Here is a 22,694-nt window from a genome sequence, read left to right on the forward strand (position 1 = left end):
TATAAAGAAAAGTAATTGTCCTTTGCCTGAAGAAGTATCCTTGATTTCACAGCTAAAAGCTTCTGAGCCAGAAGTTGCTTGTCTTTGATCAGATGGTAGAAGGAAAACTTACTTCCTCTATTTTTTTTATAAAAGTTATTTCTTTGCCTTCAACTTCTTTATACAAGCTAAGCAACTCACTTGTTAAGCTTTTAGTCAGTTTTTTTATATAGACAGTTTCCCCATTTGTACTTTTTTCCTACTTAACAAAGGTTTTTAGCTTTGTATAGAAATATTTGGAAATGGACTGACATCAGCAAAATGGTGGGGTGAGCTGACCCTGGATTCTCTCCCCTCCAAAGTACAACCAAAGAACTGGAACAACTGAATTTCAACCAATAACTCTAATACAGAGACAGTCAGAAACCTACAGCAGCAAGACGATGAAGGACAGAGAAGCTGCTGCCAGCATCAGAGGAGCTGGAACAGAGTAAGAGAGAACTTTGTTCCGTTCCCTAGAGAATGGGATCACTGCCGTGGGTGAGGGAAGGAGCAGGGGAGGGGCCATGCGTCCAGGGATCATCCAGGACTCCCACTGCTGGTGCAGTGGAAACCTGCTGATGGGGGAAATCTTCCGTGTGCAGGGGCCCCATGAAGTCAGTGTCCCAGGAGACCAGAGAGCGAGAGCTGATCGAAATCCAGATCAGTGCACAAGAGAAAGTGACCCTCCTCCCCCAACCCGTGCTGCACACCTGCCATCATGGCTGAAGGCAGAAGCCTCAGAATGCACAGCTCTCGACCCACATCTAGTGGCAACAGGCTGTAACTGCAATCGAATACTACCATCATGTGCAAAAACCACTCCTCAAACATTCAGCAATTTATAAAAGCTCCAGACCAGAAGGAAAACAATAACAACACAGAATTAAGTCCTGAGGACTTGGAAATAGGCAAACTAAGTGTAAATGAGTTCAGAGTAGCTATCGTCAAAAAACTCAATGAGGTAAAGGGAAATATAGAGAAACAAGTCAACGAGTTCTGGAGGTACTTCACAAAAGAAATTGAAACTATAAAGAAGAAACAATCAAAAATACTAGGGATGAAAAATACAACGTATCATATAAAACAGAATACGGACTACCTGAATGCCTGCAAATCAGTGTAATTGAAGATAGGCTGAGTGGCTCCAGACAGAGGAAGGAAGAGAACTAAGGATTAAAAAGCATGAGGAAAATATCAGAGAAATAGTGGATTCAATGAGGAGAACCAATTTAAGAATCATCAGAATTCCTGAGCGCGTGGAAAAGGAAAATGGAGCAGAAAGTGTGCTTAATGAAATTATAGAATAGAACTTGCCAAATCTAGGGATTGAGGGAGAAACGTGTGTGGAGGAAGCTTTCAGACCTCCTAGATTTGTCAATGTAAAGAGACCTACTGCAAGGCATATGGTAGTAAAAATGGCAAAAATGAATGACAAAGAAAGAATACTAAGGGCAACAAGACAGAAGAAAATAACCTACAAAGGAACTCCTATCAGACTTTCAGCAGATTTCTCTACAGCAACCTTACAAGCTAGGACAGAATGGAGTGGCATATTCAAAACTTTAAAAGATAAAAATCTTCAGCCAAGAATACTCTATACAGCAAAAATATCCTTCATATATGAGGGAGAAATTACATCTTTTTCAGACAAACAAAAGTTAAGGGAATTTGTAACCAAAATTCCACTACAAGAAATCCTCAAAAAGGCTCTCATACCTGAGAAAAGAATAAAAGGGAGAAAGGGGTCACAAACCACAGAGTAGGGAGAGAAATAGAACCAGAATAGGATAGCCAATATTCAACTATAGCATTAGGATAAAGGGAAAGAAACCACCAAAGCAAAGATGATCTTATCACTCTAACTACAAACTCATAACACGAGTTGGAATAAGAGATGGAAATAATAATTTAGGAGGGGAAGAGGAAAGGTAGTAAATCAGTCTAGGCCAAGTAAGCAAGACACAACCAGAGAATGGACTATATTATACACTAGATTCTAAATACAAACTTCAGGGTAGCCACTAAACTAAAAACAGAACAGAGACACAAAACATATATAGGGAAAAATCTAAGAAACTCAGCATAAGAAATTGCAGAAGTCAATGGGTAGGCTAGAACACACAGGATGAGAAATAAAGATAACAGAGGAAAACCAGATAATGAGTGACAGAAGGGCAGCTTTAAGCCCTCATGCATCAATAATCACCTTCAATGTAAACGAATTGAACTCTCCAATAAAAAGACACAGAGTGGCAAAATGGATTGAAGAACAAGAGCCATCAATTTGTTGCCTCCAGGAAACACACCTCAGCCTCAAGGACAAACACAGGCTCAGAGTGAAGGGGTGGAAGCCAATACTTCAAGTTAATATCAAGCAAAAGAAAGCAGGTGTCACAATACTTATATCAGACAAAACGGATTTCAAAATAAGACAGGTAAAGAGAGACATAGAAGGACAATATATAATGATCAAAGGGACACTTCATCAAGAAGAAATAACGCTTATAAATATCTATGCACCCAAGACAGGAGCACCAAAGTTCATAAAGCAACTATTAACAGACCTAAAGAAAGATGTTAAAAACAGCTCAATAGCATTAGGGTACCTCAACACGCAACTCACATCAATGGACATAGCATCAAGAAAGAAAATCAACAAGGAAAGAGTGGAGCTAAAGGAAAAACTAAAACAAGTGGATTTAATAGACATATATAGAACACTTCATCCAAAAACAGCAGAATGTACATTCTTCTCAAGTGCGTATGGAACATTCTCAAGGATAGACCATATGTTGGGAAACAAGGCAAGCTTCTACAAATTTAAAAAAATGAAATAATAACAAGCATCTTCTCTGATCATAATGCTATACGGCTAGAAATTAATTACAAGAAAAAAGCTGAGAAAGGCAGAAGGATGTGGAGACTAAATAATACGCTACTGCACACGCAATGGATCATTGAAGAAATTAAAGAAGAAACCAAAAAATACCTGGAGACAAATGAAAATGATAACATGCCATACCAACTCATATGGGATACAGCAAAAGCTGTATTAAGAGGAAAATTCATACCAATACAGACATATCTTAACAAACAAGAAAAATCCCAAATAAGCAATCTTAAACTACACCTAACTGAATTAGAGAAAGAAGAACAAACAAAGCCCAAAGTCAGTAGAAGGAGAGAGATAATAAAAATCAGAGCAGAAATAAAACCTATTGAAAGGAGAAAGGCAGTAGAAAGGATCAATGAAAGAAAGAGCTGGTTCTTTGAGAGGATAAATAAAATTGACAAACCTCTAGCCAGACTTACAAAGAAAAAAATGGAGACAGCTCAAATAAACAAAATCAGAAATGAAAGAGGAATGGTCTACTTTCATTCTTTTGCATGTGGTTGTCCAGTTTTCCCAACACCATTTATTGAAGAGACTCTCCTTTCTCCAGCGTATGCTCTTGGCTCCCTTGTCAAATATTAGCTGTCCATAAATGTGTGGGTTTATTTCTGGGCTCTCAATTTTGTTCCATTGATCTGTGTGTATGTTTTTGTGCCAGTACAATGCTGTTTTGGTTACTATGGCTTTGTAGTATAATTTGAAATTGGGGAGTGTGTTACCTCCAGCTTTGTTCTTTTTTCTCAGGAATCCTTTGGCTATTTGGGGTCTTTTGTTGTTCCATATAAATTTTAGGATTCCTTGTTCTATTTCTGTAAAAAATGTTGTTGCAACTTTGATAGGGATCATGTTGAATCTATAGATTGCTTTAGGAAGTATGGACATTTTAACGATGTTAATTCATATTTATACATGATGAACTACTGCTCAGCCATAAGAAATGACAAAATCTGGCCATTTGTGATAACATGGATGGACCTTGAGGGTATTATGCTAAATGAAATAAGTCAGAGGGAGAAAGTCAAATACCATATGATCTCACTCATAAGTAGAAGATAGAAATGACAAAAAAAAAAAAGACACAGCATTGGAGATTGAACTGGGGGTTACCATTGGGGAAGGGGGAGGGGGGAGGGAAAAATGGGTGATTAGGCTCACATGTGAGGGGATGCACTATAATTAGTGTTCGAGTGGTGAACATGATGTAAGGTACACAGGATTTGAAATATGATGTACATCTGAAAAACATTTTAAAAACAGTTTAAAAAAATAAAATAAAATAAAAAGAAATGAAAGAGGAGAAATAACAACAGACTCCACAGAAGTACAATGGACTATAAGAGAGTACTACAAAAAACTCTATGCCAACAAAATTGATAACCTAGAGGAAATGGATAAATTCTTAGGCTCCTACAATTTCCCAAAGCTCACTCAAGAAGAAGCAAACAATTTGAACAGACCAATCACAAGGAAAGAGTTTGAAACAACAATCGAAAGCATCCCAAAGAATTAAGCCCCAGGACCACAAGGCTTTCCTGGGGAATTGTACCAAACTTTCAGAGAGGATTTAATAACTATTCTTTTCAAGCTACTCCAAAAATTTAGGGAAGATGGAACACTTCCTAACACTTTCTACGAGGCCAACATCATGCTGATACCAAAGCCTGACAAGAACACCACGAAAAAAGAGAACTACAGGCCAGTATTGCTGATGAACATAGATGCAAAAATTCTAAACAAAATTTTGGCAACCAGAATTCATCAAAAGGATCATATATCATGATGAAGTGGGATTCATACCAGGGACACAGGCATGGTTCAACATCCGCAAATCAATCAACGTGATGCATCACATCAACAGACTGAGGAATAAAAGCCACATGATCATCTCAATAGATGCAGAGAAAGCATTTGACAAGATTAACAGCCATTTATGATAAAAACTCTGAACAAAATGGGCATAGAAGTGAACTACCTCAATGTAACAAAGGCCATATATGACAAACCCACAGCCAACATCACACTCAATGGGCAAAGACTGCGCACCGTCCCCCTGAAAACAGGAATGAGACAAGGATGCCCTCTATCACTACTCTTATTTAAGATAGTACTGGAGGTCCTGGCCAGAGCAATAAGGCAAGAAAAAGGAATGAAAGGAATCCAAATAGGGAGGGAAGAAGTGAAACTCTCGCTCTTTGCAGACGACATGATCTTATATATAGAAAACCCCAAAGAATCCATTGGAAAACTTTTAGAAGTAATCAACAACTACAGCAAAGTCACAGAGTATAAAATAAATTTGCATAAATCAGTAGCATTTCTATTTTCTAATAACAAACTAACAGAAAAAGAACTCAAGAACACAATACCATTCACAATCGCTACAAAAAAAATAAAATACCTCAGGGTGAATTTAACTAAGGAAGTGAACGACCTATACAATGAAAATTATAAGGCTTTTCTGAAAGAATTGGATGACGACATAAAGAGATGGAAAGTCATTCCATGGATGTGGATTGGATGAATAAACATAGTTAAAACATCCATTCTACCTAAAACAATCTACAGATTCAATGCTATCCCAATCAGAATCTCAATGACATTCTTTACACAATTAGAATAAAGAATCCTAAAATTCATATGGGGCAACAAAAGACCCAGAATTGCTAAAGCAATCCTGAGAAAAAAGAACACAAAAGGAGGCATCACCATCCCAGACTTCAAAACATACTACGAAGCTCTTGTAATCAAATGAGCATGGTACTGGTACAAAAACAGGTGCACAGATCAATGGAACAGAATTGAAAGCCCAGAAATAAAACTACACATGTGTGGACAGCTTATCTTCAACAAAGGAGCTGCAGGCATACAATGGAGAAAAGAAAGTCTTTTCAACAAATGGTGCTGGGAAAACTGGAAAGCCATATGTAAAGAATGAAAATTGACTATTCTTTCTCACCATTCACCAAAATAAACTCGAAATGGATCTAAGACCTAAAGGTGAGACCTGAAACCATAAGTCTTCCGCAAGAAAATTTAGGCAGTACATTCTTTGACATCAGCATTAAAAGGATCTTTTCAGACATCATGTCTTCTCAGACAAGGGAAACAATAGAAAGAATAAACAAATGGGACATCAGACTAAAGAGCTTCTTCAAGGCAAAGGAAAACAGGATCAAAACTAAAAAACAGTCCAGTAACCGGGAAAAAATACTTTCAAATCATATATCCAACAAAGGGTTAATCTCCATACTATATAAAACTCACACAACTCAACAACAAAAAATCAAACAACCCGATCAAAAAATGGGCTGGAGACATGAACAGACATTTCTCCAAAGAAGATATACGGATGGCCAACAGGCACATGAAAAGATGTTCATCATCTCTGATCATCAGGGCAATGCAAATCAAAACTACACTAAGATATCACCTTACACCCATTAGAATGGCAAAAATATCTAAAACTAATAGCAAGAAATGTTGGAAAGATTGTGGAGAAAAAGGAACTCTCACACACTGCTGGTGGTAATGAAAACTGGTGCAGCCACTATGGAAAAAAGTATGGAAATTCCTCAAAAAATTTAAAATAGAACTACCATGCGACCCAGCTATCCCACTACTGGGTATCTATCCAAAGAGCTTTAAGTCAGCAATTGCAAACGTCCTATGCACCCCAATGTTTATTGCAACATTATTTATAATAGCCAAGACATGGAAGCAACCTAAGTGCCCATCAACAGATGACTGGATAAACAAGATGTGCTATATATATACAATGGAACACTACACCATGAAACAGAACAAAATCATCCCGTTTGCAACAACATGGATGGACCTCAAGGGAATTATGTTAAGTGAAATAAGCCAGTTAGAGAAGGACCATCTCTGTATGGCTCTACTCATATGAGGAATTTAAAAATGTAGGCAATGTAGAGAACAGATTAGTGGCTACCAGGGGAAAGGTGGGGTGGGGGTGGGCACAAAGGGTGAAGGGGTGCACCTACAACACGACTGACAAAAAATAATGTACAACTGAAATTTCACAAGATTGTAACCTATCATTAACTCAATAAGATTTTTTATAAAGTTATTAAAACTAAATAAAATTAAAAATTGAGTCCCTCAAAAACAAACAAACAAATAAAAAGAAATATTTGGAAATTCCCATCTCTTTCATAGGAATTATCACTACCTTAACTGGTTATCCTGAAAATGTAGACTTTAGCATGTACTGTGTTTTACAGATAGTCATTGACTTTTATTCTCCTCATTAGGATCCTGTTGTCTTATACAGCTCTGTGTCCACTGTACCTACCACGGGGACTGGCAAAATGAGTACCAAACACATCTCCAAGTGGAGTATACACAGAAACACAAATTTGAATAAATAGATTGTCTTAATTTGGTCTTTGAATCAGAGTAAAGCTTAAATACAAGGAAGTAAGATTTTAAATTATACTTTGTATTACTAAGTAAAATATTTCTTATTCTAGCTATAGATCTACACATTGAAGTGTGGAAGATGGAGGTCCTTGAACAAGCAGCTTTTTCACTGGGATGAAGGATTGGTTGGTGTGTTTAACTTTTTTCTATTATATTTTCCTGTTTATTTTGAAAACTTTCAGTGCTGGCTACAAGTAATACCCTTCCCATGTCTCTGAATAAAATAAAAATTGTGTCAAAACCACTAAATAATCAGTAAATAACAATATCAATATGATCCATTATAGAGTATACATATGTCCTCATGATCAAAGAATGACTCACTAGAGACTGTGAATTCCTGTCCAGCCATGTGATTCAGAGTCAGAAGTTTTAAACAAACTTGCATGTCTATTCAACCTCTCCTGCTTACCTGGAAGGAAACCTCAATGGAGTCAAATTTTAATACATTTATCTAAAATAATCTTCAGTAGCAGAGTAATCAGGAATACTATCTTCAAATATCAGAACATAAGCCTATACTGAGAAGAAGCAGATTATTATAGTTGCTCTTAGTTCTGTTTACTCTTATTTTTGTATCAGTGAGCTATTGCTGCGTAAGAAGCCATCCTCATAGCAAATAGTAATATAACGCCTTTATTGTTGAATGAGATAGTATGTTAGGGAGTTGTTCTGATCTCTGCTGGCTCCTTTTGAGTCTACATTCAGCTGTGATTCTCTACAATGTGTTTCTAAAGCTCACCAATTATGTGTGCATCTGTATTGCATTTTATTATTCAACCAATATATGATAGTTTGCTGCATTTATATATGTAGGTTAATCTTACAGTTTATGAAAAAATAGTTTATAAAATAAAAATTGACAAGGTAGTTTCATTGTTCTTATATTTGTATATGGCACTGTGCTTTCTTCCCAACTATAAGACATACTTCCCAGGTGGGACTCAAGCTATCTGTATTCTAGATCTATTCCTGAGTCATGCACCATTAGAATTCTTTAACTCTACTTTATTGCAGTATGATTACATAAAATAAACTACAATTGTATATATATTTATAATATATAATATTTGTGTATATTACTTATATATTTATATACCTATATGTATTTATATTCAAATAATTTTATGGAGTTTTATAATTATGCAATATATATATTATTAATATATATGTTTATATATATGTACACATCTTCCTCAACTTGCAATGGGGTTATATCCTGATAACCCCATTTTAAGTTGAAAATATACTAAGTCAAAAATGCATTTAATACATCTAATCTACCAAACATCATAGCTTAGCCCAGCCTACTTAAATGTGCTCAGAACACTTACATTAGCCTATGGTTGGGCACAGCCATCTAACACAATGCCTATTTTACAATAAAATGTTGAGTGTCATATGTAATGTATTGAATACTGTACTGAAAGTGAAAAACAGAATGGCTGTGTGGGTACAGAATGGTGGTAATTGTTTTAGTTGTGTACCCTCACGATCACATGGCTGAGTGGGAGCTGCAGCTCACTGTCACTGCCCAGCACCATGCACAACTCTAGCTCAGGAAAAGATCAAAATTCAAAATTTTAAGTAAGGTTTCTAATGAATGCATATCACTTTCACATTATCATACAGCCAAAAAATCATGTCAAATCATAAGTTGGGAACTGTCTGAATACACATGCATGCACATGCACACACACATATGGACTCACTTGTAATCTCATCTTTTTGGTTGAAAGGAAACTTGAGAGAAAATAGGAAAGGACAGAAAGGAAAAATTAACACTTGAATTAACATAAAATTGAAAGAATGTAGATATTTTTGCACAAAGATTCAAAATACAGTGAATGACCCTAAATTTAATCATGGAATTAATTTTCCTATCTTAATGTCTCAAAATCCTCAGTCACAAATACATTTAAGTTTAGCAATGGGAAATTCTCAGTACCAACTAAGGGAGACATATATCTTCAAATTAACGTTAATTTTCTTTTCTTATTTAAGGTGGGGTTTCAACAGAAAATGCCTTTACCTAGGGGAAGCTAACTAAATGAATTGAGAGGCTTAAGTTCATTTTCCTCAAACAAAATTTTATTCAATTATAGTCTGATTTAGATTCTAATTGCTGCTGTAACAAATTACCATGCTAGTGGCTTAAAGCAATCATATAAATACCTTAAAGTTCTGGAGGTCGTAAGGCTGAAAAGGGTCTCATTGGGCTAAAATCAAGATGTATTCATGGCTGGGTTCCTCTTACAACCTCCAAGGGAGAATGAACTTCCTTTCTTATTCTGTCTGTGACCATCTGCATTCCTTGGCTCATGGCCTTTCCTTGAACTTCAAAGGCAAAAGCAGCGCATCTTCAAAAATCTCTCTGACTCCAATTCTCCTTCCTTTGTTTTCCACATTTAGAGCATCAGTGTGCTTATATTAGTCCAACAAGATAATCTAAGCTATGCTTCTGATTTTAGGGTAAATGATTAGTAACTTTATGACATCTGATATCTTAATTCCTCCTGTTATGTGAACTAACATTCTCAACATTCCTTGAGATTAAGAGCGGACACATTTTGAGGGCCTTATTCTGCCTAGTGCAAAGTCATTTTCAGATATATATTATTTAATATCCTTGAAGAACCTTTATATTTAAGAGAACTGAATGCAAAATTCATCTTCACCTGTAAAGTGAGTGAAAAACTTTTCTTTCAAAATTACATGGGAAGAAGACTTTTGGTGTAGAGGCCCTAAAACTACCAACACCTGACTCTAATGCAGGACCACAGCCTTGCTATCTCTGGAGGTTGGAATTGGCCACCCCAAAATACGTCTCTTTCGCATGAGGGTTATATTAGGCTAGTCACTTTTAAAAACTGCAGACATGAGAGAAACTCTAAAAAGTAGAATGACCTTTTGTAAGAGACATTTTCTATTGGAAGGGAAATCTCCATCTGTAAAGGTGTCTCCCTCACTGTACCAGAAAGAAGCAGGATAACCTTATCTCTAGAAACTCTTATCAATGCAGAAGGCAAGGACTTAAATCTGCATAATACATAATAGCCTTACTCTTGTTTACCATACTTTTCTGGTAATCTCCCATAACTGACTCTGCCCACCACCAACATCTTCTTTTATCTTTAGCTGAAGGTGGTATTTAAGATGAGAACCTCCACCATTTTGGAGAGTTGCTCAGTTTTTCTGGGCCTCTCCCATGCATACATGATATAAAGCTTTGTTTAATTTTCTCCTATTATTCTGTCTCATGTGAATTTAATTTGTTGACCAGCCAGAAGCACCCAGAGGGTAGAGGAAGTGTCTTCCCCCCCTACAGTACTCAAACTGTGGTCCACAGACCAGGACCCACATCATCAACAGCACCTGGGAGCTTGTTAGAAATGCAGAGTTTCTGGGCCCGCTGGAGACCTGATGAATTTGCATTTGAATTATAAACTTTGTTGGTTTGTATGCACATAATTTGGAGAAGTGATGGTCTAGAATAGGTTTTCTCACTTTCTCACTGTTGACATTTGGTTCTATATAGATATTCATACCGGGTATCATCCTGTGGATTAGAGGAGTTGAGCAATATCCCTTCAGATATTGCCAGATATTCCCAGGGTCAAAATCATCTCTGATTGAGAAACCCTGTGCCAGGGTTTGAGAACTGGAAGCATTCCAGAATTCCAATCAAGAATTCCAGAATTCCAATCAAGGCTCCACCCAGTACTCTGTTTATAAATGTGATATTGTGATTTATAATCAGAAATATATATATTTGGTCTTCATCCTATTTCTGGCTCAGAGCTCCTAAAATTCATGGAATTTCCTTCATGATGAGAGCCATAAGAGTGTCTTTTGTTATGTTAGTGAAGTGACCTTTGGACTGCACATAAAGATAGAGGCTGGTTGCCAGAAGAACCACTATGTGGTTAGAAGGTTGAAATTTAAGTCCCGTCCCCTAACCTCCTGGGATGAAGGAAGGGCTAGAGATTAAATTCAATCACCAATGGCAGATGATTTAATCAATCATGCCTGTGTGATAAAACTTTCATGAAAACCCGTGAGGAAAGTATAGGGGAAGAAGATAATTCCTCTACCCTCTGGGTCCTTCTGGCTGGTCTAAGAATTAAATTAACATGAGACAGAATAACAGGAGAAAAATTAAAGTTTAACAACATGTATATCTGGGAGAAACCCAGGAAAGCTAAGCAACCCACAGAATGGCCAAAGCTGCCACCATTAAATATAATTTTCACCTAAAGACAAAGCAGGATGTTGGGAGAGGGGGAGTTAGCTATGGGACATTACCAGAAAAGCACAGTAAACAAGATTAAGGTGATTATGCAGATTTAAGTCCTTGTCTTCTTTTGATAAGAGTTTCTAGAGATAAGGTTATCCCCCCCTTCCTGGTACAGAGAGGGAGACACCTTTACAAATGGAGATTTTCGTTACAAATGTAAATGTCTCTTACAAAGGATAACTTCTATTGGGTTTTCAGAGCTTCTACCATGTCGGAAGTTTCTTAAAAGTAACCAGCCCCCAGTCCCATTGCCTAGTGGCTAAGTTCAGCACACTCCCAACTTGTCAGCCCAGGTTCATGGGTTCAGATCCTGGGCATGGACCTACACCACTTGTCAATCATGCTGTGGTGGTGACCCACACATAAAGTAGAGGAAGATTGGCACATATGTTAGCTCAGGGCTAATCTTTCTCAGCAAAAGAAAAAAAGTAACCACCCCCAAATAATCCTCATGCCAAGGAGACACATCTTGAGGTGGCAAATTATGCTCCCCTACAAAGGTTTTCAGGGACTTTTCAGATTGGTGAGCACATGGGGGTTTGGTTGAGGGGTGCACTAGAAAGTGCATAGAAGCCCCACATCCTTTCCTTGTGCTGTGCTGTATGCATCTCTTCCATCAGGCTGTTCCTGAGTTATATCCTGTTGTAATAATCTGATAATCTAGTAAGTGAAATGTTTCTCTGAGATCTGTGAGCCACTCTAACAAATTAATTGAGTTCAAGGAGGGTTCAAGGGAACCTTTGAATTATAGCCAATTGGTCAGGAGCACAGGTAACAACCTGGACTTGAGATTGGCATCTGAAGTTGGGAGCAGTCTGTGGGACTGAGCTCTTATCCTGTGGAATCTCACACTATCTCCAGGTGGACAGTGTCAGAACTGAGTTGAATTATAAAACACCCAGCTGGTGTTGGAGAATTGGTTTGCTGTTTGGGGAAAATCCACACACATTTGAATTGGGTTGAATCTGTCCAGGTATTTTTGAGTTTCCTGTACCTAGATGTCCATATCTCTTCCCAGATTTGGGATTTTCAGCTATTATTTCTTTAAATAAGTTTTCTGCCTGTTTCTCTTTCTCTTCTCCTTCTGGGATTTCCATAATGCAGTTGTTGTTTTTCTTATTGGTAACCCCCAACTCACAAAGGTTTTCTTTACTCTCATTATCATTTTTTTTTTCCTCTGACAGGATAATTTCAAGAGATTTGCCTTCAAGTTCACAGATTCTTTATTCTGGTTGATCAAGCTGGTTGTGGAAGGTCTCTATTCTATTTTTGAAATTTCAATCATTGTATTCTTCAGCTCCTTAATTTCTGTTTGGGTTTTATCATGATTTCTAACTCTTTGTTCAATTCCCTGACTCAGGACCCAGGATAAGGGGCAGAGAGCAGCAGCAGCACACTCCTCATGATGGAGAGTCAAAGCCATAACTTAGGACCCAGAAGTGGGTCACAGAGCTGCAGCAGATGGTGCTGGTGAGAGGGTCAAAGCTCCAACTCAGGACCCAGGGGTCAAGGCACAGAGCAGGAGCAACACTGGTGATGGTGGGTTAAACCCCTGACTTAGAGCCCAGGGCAGAGGGCAGTGCAGCAGCAGCTCTGGTCCTTATAGATGACAAGGCACTGTAGGTCCCAATACTGGACAGTAGGTTGCAGCAGTGACTTAGGCCTCAGGCAGAGGTCTCACCAAAGTGACAGTTTCAGCCTTGGGCAGGAGATACAGCAGTGGGATCTATGGGCAATTCCTTGACCTGGGCTCAGTTTTGGTAAAGATTGTGGGGTCTTTGGTCTCAAAAACTGCAGATGACCATGGCAGTGATGAGGACTGCTGGGGTCTTCCTGTTCTCTTTTTATTCATGAGTTAACATCTTGCTATGGGGAACTCTTTTGAAACCAAATTTCTCTGGACTAAATGATGTTGTGATGTAGGAAAAATGCTTCCTACACTTGGCTCTGTGGCCATCTTTGGTTTTTCAACTCTTCAGGGTTTCTGCTGCCTCTTTTATTGAAGTTCAGAGCATTGAAAAGAAAAAATAGTTAGGAATAAATTTAACCAAGAAAGTGAAATATCTGTACACTGAATAGTTTAAGATGTGCATGAAATAAATTGAATACACAAATAAATGGAGCAATGTCATATGCTTATGGACCAGAAGAATTAATTTTGTTAAAACATCCATGTTTCTCAAAGACATCTATAGATTCAACGCAAATCTCTACCAAAATTCCAATGGCACTTTTCACAGAAATAAAAAATCAATTCTAAATTTTATATGGAATCATAAATAAACTTGAATAGCCAAAGAAATCCTGAGAATGAAGAACAAAGATGGAGACATGACACTTCCTGATTTCAAACTATGTTACAAAGCTGTAGTAATCAAAACCATATGGTATTGGCATACAAGCAGACACATAGATTAATGGAACAGAATTAAGAGGCCATGAAGAATCCCCTGCCTTTTTTGCCAATTAATATTTGATGAGAGAGTTAAGAATACTCAATGGGGAAATGATAGTTTCTTTAATAATGCTGCAGGGAAAACTGGATATTCACATGCAAAAGAATTAAATAGTTCCCCTAACTTACACCACTTACAAAATAAACTTGAAATGGATTAATGACTTAGATGTAAGACCTGAAAGAGTAAAACACCTAGAAAACTACTTAGGGAAATAGCCTCTTGCCATTGGTCTTGGCAATGACTTTTTGGATGTGACACCAAAAGCACAGGCAACAAAAGCAAAAATAAACAAGCGGGACTACCTCATGCCAGAAAGCTTCTGCACAGTAAAAAAGCCTTCAACAATATAAAAATGCAACCTATACAATGGGAGAAAGTATATGGGCACCATATAACTGATGAGTGGTTATCATCCAAAATATATAAGGAACTCATACAAGTCAAAGACCAAAAAAAATCAATAGTCTGAATGAAAATGGGCAGAGGACTTAGAAATTTTCTGAAAGAAGATAAATAACCTACAGATACGGGAAAAGGTGTTCAACCTCACTTCTCATCAGGGAGATGCAAATGAAGACCGCAACGAGATACCTCTCACACCTGTTAGGAATTCAGTTATCAAAATGGCAAAAGATCGGGCCAGCCCTTTGGCCTGGTGGTTACATTTGGTGTGTTCTGCTTCAGTGGCCCAGGTTTACATGTTTAGGTCCCTGGTGTGGACCTAGTCCCACACATCAGTCATGGTATGGTGGCAACCCACAGACAAAATAGAGGAAGATTGGCACAGATATTAGCTCAGAAACAATCTTCCTCAGCAAAAAACAAAAACAAACAAACAAAAGACAAAAGATAAATACTGTGAAGATGTGCAGAAAAGAGAACACTGGTACACTGTTGATAGGAATGTAAATCTGTATAGCCACTATGGAAAACAGTATGGAAGATTCTCAAAAAATCAAACATAGAGCTGTATGCAATCCAGCAATGTCACTTCTGGATATACATCCAAAGGAAAGAAAATCACTATCTCAAAGAGATATCTGCACCCACTCCATGTTCATTGCAACATTATTTACATTGGCCAAAACATGGAAACAACCTAAGTCTCCACCAACAAGTGAATGGATAAAGAAAATGCGAGATATATATATATATATAAGATTATTATCTTATCATATATATGTGAGATTATTCAGCAATAAAGAAGAATAAAATCCTTTCTTTTGCAACAACATGGATAACATGGATAGAACTTGAGGACATTATAATAAATAAGTCAGAGAGAGAAAGACAAAACTTTATGATATCTCTTATATGTGGTATCTAAAAATGTCAAACTCATAGAACCAAAGAGTAAATAGATTTTCATCTAGGACTGCGGCCTGAGGGGAACGTGGAGATGTTGGTCAAAGGGTACAAACTTCCAGTTATAAAATGTACATGTTCTGTAGATCTAATGTGAAGCACAGTGACTATAGTTAACAATATTGCGTTATATACTTGAAAATTGCTAAGCAAGTATACCTTAAATGTTCTCGGTACAAAAAAACACAATTATATAAACTGCTGGATATATTAATTAATTTTATTGGGGTAATAATTATGCAATATATATGTATAGCAAACCATAATGTGTACTTTAAAATTATAAAATGTTATATGTCAATTATGTCTCAGTAAAGCTGGGGAAATTTTATTTGTAGTCTAAAAGGCAGTCGGGGGGGAGGTACAGCCTACCTGTGAGAATGGAGAAGTGAATAAATTATTGTGAAAAATAAATTAAATTCTATATAGGGCAGAAGGCACATAAATATTTAACACTTTTTTTTTTACAACAAACATTTATTAATTATATGCTATAGACTTGCAACAGGAGGATACAAAGAGTTGGTGGAATAATTTGATTCACCAAGAAACAGCTGCTTTGCAGATATTCCCAAGTGGAACATAGCAAGATAATAAAGCATCTTGAAGAGTCTAAAATTCTTACTGTGGCCATTTGAAGCCTGTAGGGAAGCTCAAGGATGATGACCCTGAGTACAACAGGGCATAGAATGGTGGCCTCTCAAGCACTCTTCTCTGTGGAATGGGGCCCTGGGAGAAGATCCCCCTTCAAGACCACAGTTCACTGTCTCCCAGGAGTAGGGCAAATGCTGGGCTCACTTCCTGTTCCTAGAGATTCTTTGGCATCACAATGAGCTTAGTAAACACAGAACTGGGACATAGTCACAACGACAGCTGTAGATTGAGCATCTGCTGTGGGCCAGGTAATTTGCCATTAGTTCTAAATTATTACCAGCTTTGCACACTAAATCCATAGCATAGGTGGAATTCCCTATTTATAGATAAAGAATCAAAGGCCTAAGGAGTCATTTCCTGTCATGAGGGAAATACTCAAGGAGCACACGTAAACTCGAGGGTGCAGAAGCTGGGTTACTGAGTCCATCATTTGACGACCTAAGGTGAGACCTGAGGTGGGTGGAGGAGTCTTGGTGGAGAAGACCTCATAATACCTACATCTCACTCTGACACTGGACCACAGCCCTCACACTCAAAGACAAGTCCACAGACCAGGATCTGCAGCATCCGTCTGACTAAGATCGAGTTGCAGATTCAGACTCTCTGGGCCCGTCTTACACCTGTGTATTCAGAATCCGCTCATGAAGATGATCCCCAAGTGACTCCTACACACACTGATGCTGGAGAAGTTCTGGTCTAGAACTTTCCCTCCTCCCACTGTTGACATCTGTGCTGGATAATTATTTTTGATGGGCTGTCCTGTGCATAGTAGCATGTGTAGCAGCATCCCTTGCCTCAACCCACTAGGAGACAGTAGCACCTCCCACGTTGGTTGTGACAACCAAAAATTTCTCCAGACATTGCTACATGTTCCCTGGAGGAAAAATCACCCCTCTGAGACCCACAGACATCAAGTATGAGAAGTGGAAATATCTTGAGGTAGTTCCAATCAGAGCTTATCCTCTACTCAGTTCATAACTTTGGACAGATCACATAATCCTACTGAGTCCCATTTCTGCAGATGTAAACTGAGATCCGTCAAAGTACTGATTACATACAATGGACTTTTGTAAAAATTAAATGAGACAATCCATGTAAGATTCTGAGCTCAGTTCATGGTGTATAAAAATATCTAAATATATTTTAAAATCTACAAACATTTTTAAAGAGAAGAAATAAATGAGAGCTCTTAAGTAGAGTTACAAGCATGGATATTCTAGTTGATTTGCCACAAGCATCATGAAGCCAAGGATTATAGTTGCCATGGTTTTGTAGCAAAGAAACACACCTCTCTCCGTGGTTGAAGAAGGGAATACCAATTTTCTGGAAATATCAGATGTTCCTGCCACAGTCAATACTTGGGAGGTACATGGTACTTAGTCAAGACAGGTTCCTCACTTGCAAAATTGGAAAGAAATGTTAACTCAAAGTTAGCATAAGGTGCAAGGAGGTTAAAACTCTGGAAGACAGTTGAGTTCATGAGAAGGAGTAATGCCAATGCATTCACCTGACTTCTCACCGGGTCTTCTGGGAACAGAGTATCAGTGAGAAAAATTTTCTTTCTTTCCAGACCAGTCTCAAGGGGAAATGATGTGCTCAGAGGTGGGAGCAACAACGGAAACAGCACCTAATGAGGAGAAAGAGAAAGTGGTAGATATCTCCTTTGCTGCAGTCCTTCAGGGTGGGCAACCTGGAGCTGAGCAGGACATGGTTGTTACTTTTGGATTCCTAAGTCCAGTGAGGAGACCAATGCTTCATTCCCGTCTGCTGTCCAGAAGGCAACAGAGCTTCAGTCTCCATCATCACCCATCCAGGGAGGAATTTGGGCTTCCACATGGACACTTTCCTCTCAGAGACTTCATCCAGGTGAGACTGAGAACCCAGTAGGTTCTTCAGGAGCGGTTCAGAGAAAATGGACTTGGAGAACTTTTACCTGAGCTCACCTGAGAGCTTGACCAGGCTAGCCCAGAGTGGAGAGATTATGTTCATTTGTCAAATAGTCTAATCAATTTACTTAATATGTTAAAAAGAGAAGTGTCTGTCGGACTCATCAACACAAGGGTCATTTTCGACAAATAAGGAATGGGGATGGAAGTCTACTTGGATAAGATTGAGGAAGGAACAGGAGGCATAAAGTGGTTCTAATGCAGTTAGAACATATCCAGGGTGTTTTGCAGGTAAGGGGAGTAAGAAAATACAGTATTAGGTGTGGAGGTGTGTGCAATGAACTGAAGGCATTTTTTCTAACTTTTTAAGATGGGATGCATTTGAGCACATTCTGTATTTATTAGAAAGAGCTGTGGAGTTAGATAATGCCTTGCAACAGCAGTTCTTGAGTCATACATTTCACAGTATCATCATTCCTGTTGGGTATTCACATGAAAAAATCATATTTAACATGAAAAAAGGGTTTGTTAATGACTCTACTTTGCTATACTTTACTACCTGGAGGTGGGGAAGCAATGGGGACATTTGCCAGGTAGAAGAAAAAATCGGCCAAATCTAGTCACCAGTGATATCCACTCATTTAGTAACAGGAGGAGACTATGCTGACCTTTCTACATATATCAACCGAATTTGTTTACCACCATGGGAGGATGGACACCAGTATCCCTGCTGTTTGAGCGAGCATGTTAACATCTAGAATGGAACTGTTGTCCCTCCAAGTTCAAACAGCTAAAATGTGGTAAATCTGAAGTTCAAAACTCGGTTTTCTGATTCAAAAGTTTTTGCATTTAAAATCATTCAGAAAAGTGTTTTATGACAGGCTCCTTTCTCTTTTAGCTACATTGTTTTTTGCTGCTTTATTTGTCATTCTGGGCATCAAGGGGCTATAACTGGGGCTGAAATGCTGCCTGAACCCAGGAAGCTTTCTCGTCATCACAATCTCTCAGGGACCCCCTGAGCTTATGTGTTCTTTTCTTTCCTCTCTCTGTTTTTTGAATGGCTTTCTAAATTTTCTTTAAATAAAGAGCACACAATTGTCATATTAAAATTGACGTCCATGTTGACGTGCCCATGGGAAGCTTACCAACCTGAATTTGAGTACTATTTCTACATTTTTAGGGCATCGACAAAAATAATCCATAACCAGTCTATAAATGGAAATTTCGGAGAGTTCATTCTGAGCTAAAATCTGAGGACCATTGCCCAGAGCCTTTCTTCCTTCTGGAAGAAAGGGCACCAAAGAAGTGAAGTATACAGAGTGGTTCTATACCCCCAAAGAGGATGCTTTACATGTGATTGAAATGTCCCTCCCACAATAGTCACAAGATTGCCCTGTCAGCACAGCGCTTGATGGACACAGCAGGTAGTGGGTCTGCTATCCAGGTGGACACGCAGCAGGAGGCAAATCTGTTGTCTGAAGCTGGGTGGTCACAGGTGAGTGCAGCAATCAGTTCCTAGCCTAAGGAAGGATGCTTAATCCTTAAGGAAATGCCAACGTTGGGAGGGGGAGGGAAGTTGCACCTTTATCTCAAGGCCCTTTGTTCTTGCCATAGGGAATATCTAAAGCAGATATACAATGCCTGCTCAAGGGCCAAGGTCAGGCCATTTTGGAAAAACAAGGTCAGGCCAAATTAGGTTTATACAAAATGGCTTCCTCATATACTCCAATATATCCTATTACTTGCCATTTCTATTTGTCAAGGGTAATTTGATGTTGACAACTTGCGTTATATCATTTCTTTCCTAATTGTGGCTGGAAGTGAGAAGAGTCAGGGAGTAACATGGCCGCATTCGGCCATAGTGTGCTGTGTGTGAGTGTGTGTGTGTACTTTGTGGGGTGTGAGCAGTTCTCTGGACAGTGATACCTAAGCTCGTGACCCTTAAAAGACAGACACCACAATGTCAACCAGAAGATGGAGATAAAGAGGATATCCACTTCTATCAATAGGATTCCTTTGAAACAAAATTACAAATGTACAACATGTGATCGAGGGACTCCCTGTGTCCTGAAGTTTCAGCTCCAGCAGGGAGACCACCTTGTTCCTCAAAGTTCTCTGACACCACCTCTCATTCTCTTGGTCTTGTCCATTCCCCTCAACACTCTGGCTTCCTTTTGAGCCTTGAATATCTGAAACAAGTGCCATCCTTGGGGCCTTTGCATGGACTCTGTCCTCAACAGGGCACAGGCTGCCCCCAGATAACCTAGCATCTCCTGCTCTGTCTACCAGCACTCTGGTCAAATTTTACCTTGTTTTGCAGGTCTTCCTGAACTCCCAATAAAATATAGCATCTTCATTCATCCTATTTTATACCTGCTTTTTTTTTTCATAGCACCTGTCACTATCTGACGTGATGTATATATATATATTTTTTCTAGTTTATGTTCTTTCTCCATCATTGGATGTTAAGAAGTTTTGTTTATTAGCATTCTATAATCTTACCTGGAAGATTGTCAGTAGTCAACATAAATTCCTCAAATGCATGAAAGAATTTTGCATTAAAGCTGTAGAATATGTGACCTCTTGGGGTAAAGGCTGAATGTGAGACAAGAATTCCTAATCACAGGTATCCGGGGAGATCCCTTAAAGGCAATCTGATCAACACAAATATATGTGTAGAAATTTATCCTGTTATTTTTTTCTTTCCTAGTTGTGACCCCCACCACACGGAAGCAGGAAATGACACACAAATTTCAGAATTTCTCCTTCTGGGATTATCAGAGGAAGCAGAACTGAAGCCTTTCATATTTGGGCTTTTCCTCTCCATGTACCTGATCACTGTGTTTGGAAATCTGCTCATCATCTTGGCTGTCAGCTCAGACTCCCACCTCCACACACCCAAGTACTTCTTCCTCTCCAACCTGTCCTTTTTGGGCATCTGTTTCACCTCCACAACCATCCCAAAGATGCTCCTGAACATCCAGACTTGGAGCAAAGCTATAACCTATGAAGGCTGCATCACCCAGATGTATTTTTTCATGCTGTTTGTAGTGTTGGACACCTTCCTTCTGACAGTGATGGCCGATGACCGCTTCATGGCCATCTGCTACCCCCTGCACTACCCAGTCGTCATGAACCCAGTTCTATGTGCACTGCTGCTTCTGGTGTGCTGGATCATGATTGCCCTGAATTACCTGTTACAGAGTTTAATGCTTTTGGGGCTTTCTTTCTGTACAGACTTGGAAATCCCCCACTTTTTCTGTGAAATCAAACAAGTGGTCCAACTTGCCTGTTCTGACACCATTCTCAATGACACAGTGATGTGTTTTTCAGCAGTGCTGCTGGGTGGTGGTTCCCTGGCTGGTATCCTTTACTCATACTGTAAGATAGTTTCCTCCATATGTGGAATTTCATCAGCTCAGGGGAAGTATAAAGCATTTTCCACCTGTGCTTCTCACCTCTCCATTGTCTCCTTATTTTATTGTACAAGCTTAGGCATGTACCTCAGCTCTGCTGCTACCCACAGCTCACACTCCAGTGCAACAGCCTCAGTGATGTACACTGTGGTCAACCCTATGCTGAACCCCTTCATCTACAGTCTGAGGAACAAAGAGATAAAGAAGGCTCTGAAAAGATTCTTTGGGATGGCAGCTGCAAAAGGGTTAATTGTCCTGCAGGTGAAGAATCTTATGTAATTGCAGGGCTCAAAGCATTAGAGCTAGAAACTGCTATTCTTTGATCAGATTGTGGAAATGGCACTTATTCCTTCTACCTATTGCCTGATATTTCCATTTCTTTGATTTCAGCTTCCCTATACAATTTAAGTAAGTCACTTGATTAAGTTTTCTGCTTTGTCTGATATATGGACAGTTTTCCATTTTTCTACTTCCCTAATTTCTCCAAGTTTTTCCCAAACTTTGATGAAAATATTTGGAAATTTCCATTTCTTCCTTGGGACAAATTAGATTTCTTAAAAATATTTTTTTCTGGGGGCTGGTCCCCTGTCCGAGTGGTTAAGTTTGCATGCTCCTCTGTGGCAGCCCAGGGTTTCGCCAGTTAGGATCCTGGGAGTGGACATGGCACTACTCGTCAGGCCACGTTGAGGCAGCATCCAACATGCCACAACTAGAAGGACATGCAACTAAGATATACAACTATGTATGGGGGGCATTTGGGGAGATAAATCAGAAAAAAAGAAAGAATATTGGCAACAGTTGTTAGCTCAGGTGCCAATCTTAAAAAAAATATTTTTTTCTGAAATGACATCTATCTTCCTAAGTACTTTTTTAGTATATTTTTCTGAAAGGAAGGTCATAAATTGTATTACTCACATGGAAAAACCTACTCTTGTCAATTAAAGCCATTATATAATTTTATTGCAGAGTAAAACCTGAAAACAAAGTTTCCACTTTGGATCCATCATTCTTCTCTACATCACAACTCTATTCTTCCTGCTAATTTCAAATTTAAGACACCACTGAGGTTTATAACGCATCTCATAGTGTCATTTTCTTATTCATCCTTGTGTCCCCGATGCCTACGTGTCACTGACAAAAACTGGTTATCAAATACATATCTCCCAATGGCGTCTCTATTGAAAGACAGATTTGAAGAAATAGATTGGCTTAATATGGTCTTAGCATCAGAGATGACCTTAAATATGGGGAAGCAAAATT

The 22,694-nt window shown here is 38.6% G+C and overlaps 1 protein-coding gene across 1 annotated transcript; it reads left to right on the plus strand.

Moving 5' to 3' along the window:
- The first annotated feature begins 545 nt into the window (after positions 1-545).
- Positions 546-21,713, plus strand: LOC106827950 (olfactory receptor-like protein OLF4). The gene is made up of 3 exons (XM_014836127.3): positions 546-801; positions 17,703-17,910; positions 20,729-21,713. Exons 1-3 carry the CDS (start codon positions 546-548, stop codon positions 21,711-21,713), a joined length of 1,449 nt encoding a protein of 482 aa, XP_014691613.2.
- Positions 21,714-22,694: the final 981 nt, after the last annotated feature.

This window comes from Equus asinus, chromosome 10 (genome assembly GCF_041296235.1).
Source record: "Equus asinus isolate D_3611 breed Donkey chromosome 10, EquAss-T2T_v2, whole genome shotgun sequence".
Lineage (NCBI taxonomy): Eukaryota > Metazoa > Chordata > Mammalia > Perissodactyla > Equidae > Equus > Equus asinus.

Coding starts and splice junctions, on each gene's coding strand:
- LOC106827950 (XM_014836127.3), top strand. CDS start 546: ATGCGTCCAGGGATCATCCAGGACTCCCACTGCTGGTGCAGTGGAAAC. Junction 802..17,702: donor ACATCTAGTGGCAACAGGCT/GTAACTGCAATC, acceptor CTTTCTTTCCAG/ACCAGTCTCAAGGGGAAATG. Junction 17,911..20,728: donor TCCCGTCTGCTGTCCAGAAG/GCAACAGAGCTT, acceptor TTTCTTTCCTAG/TTGTGACCCCCACCACACGG.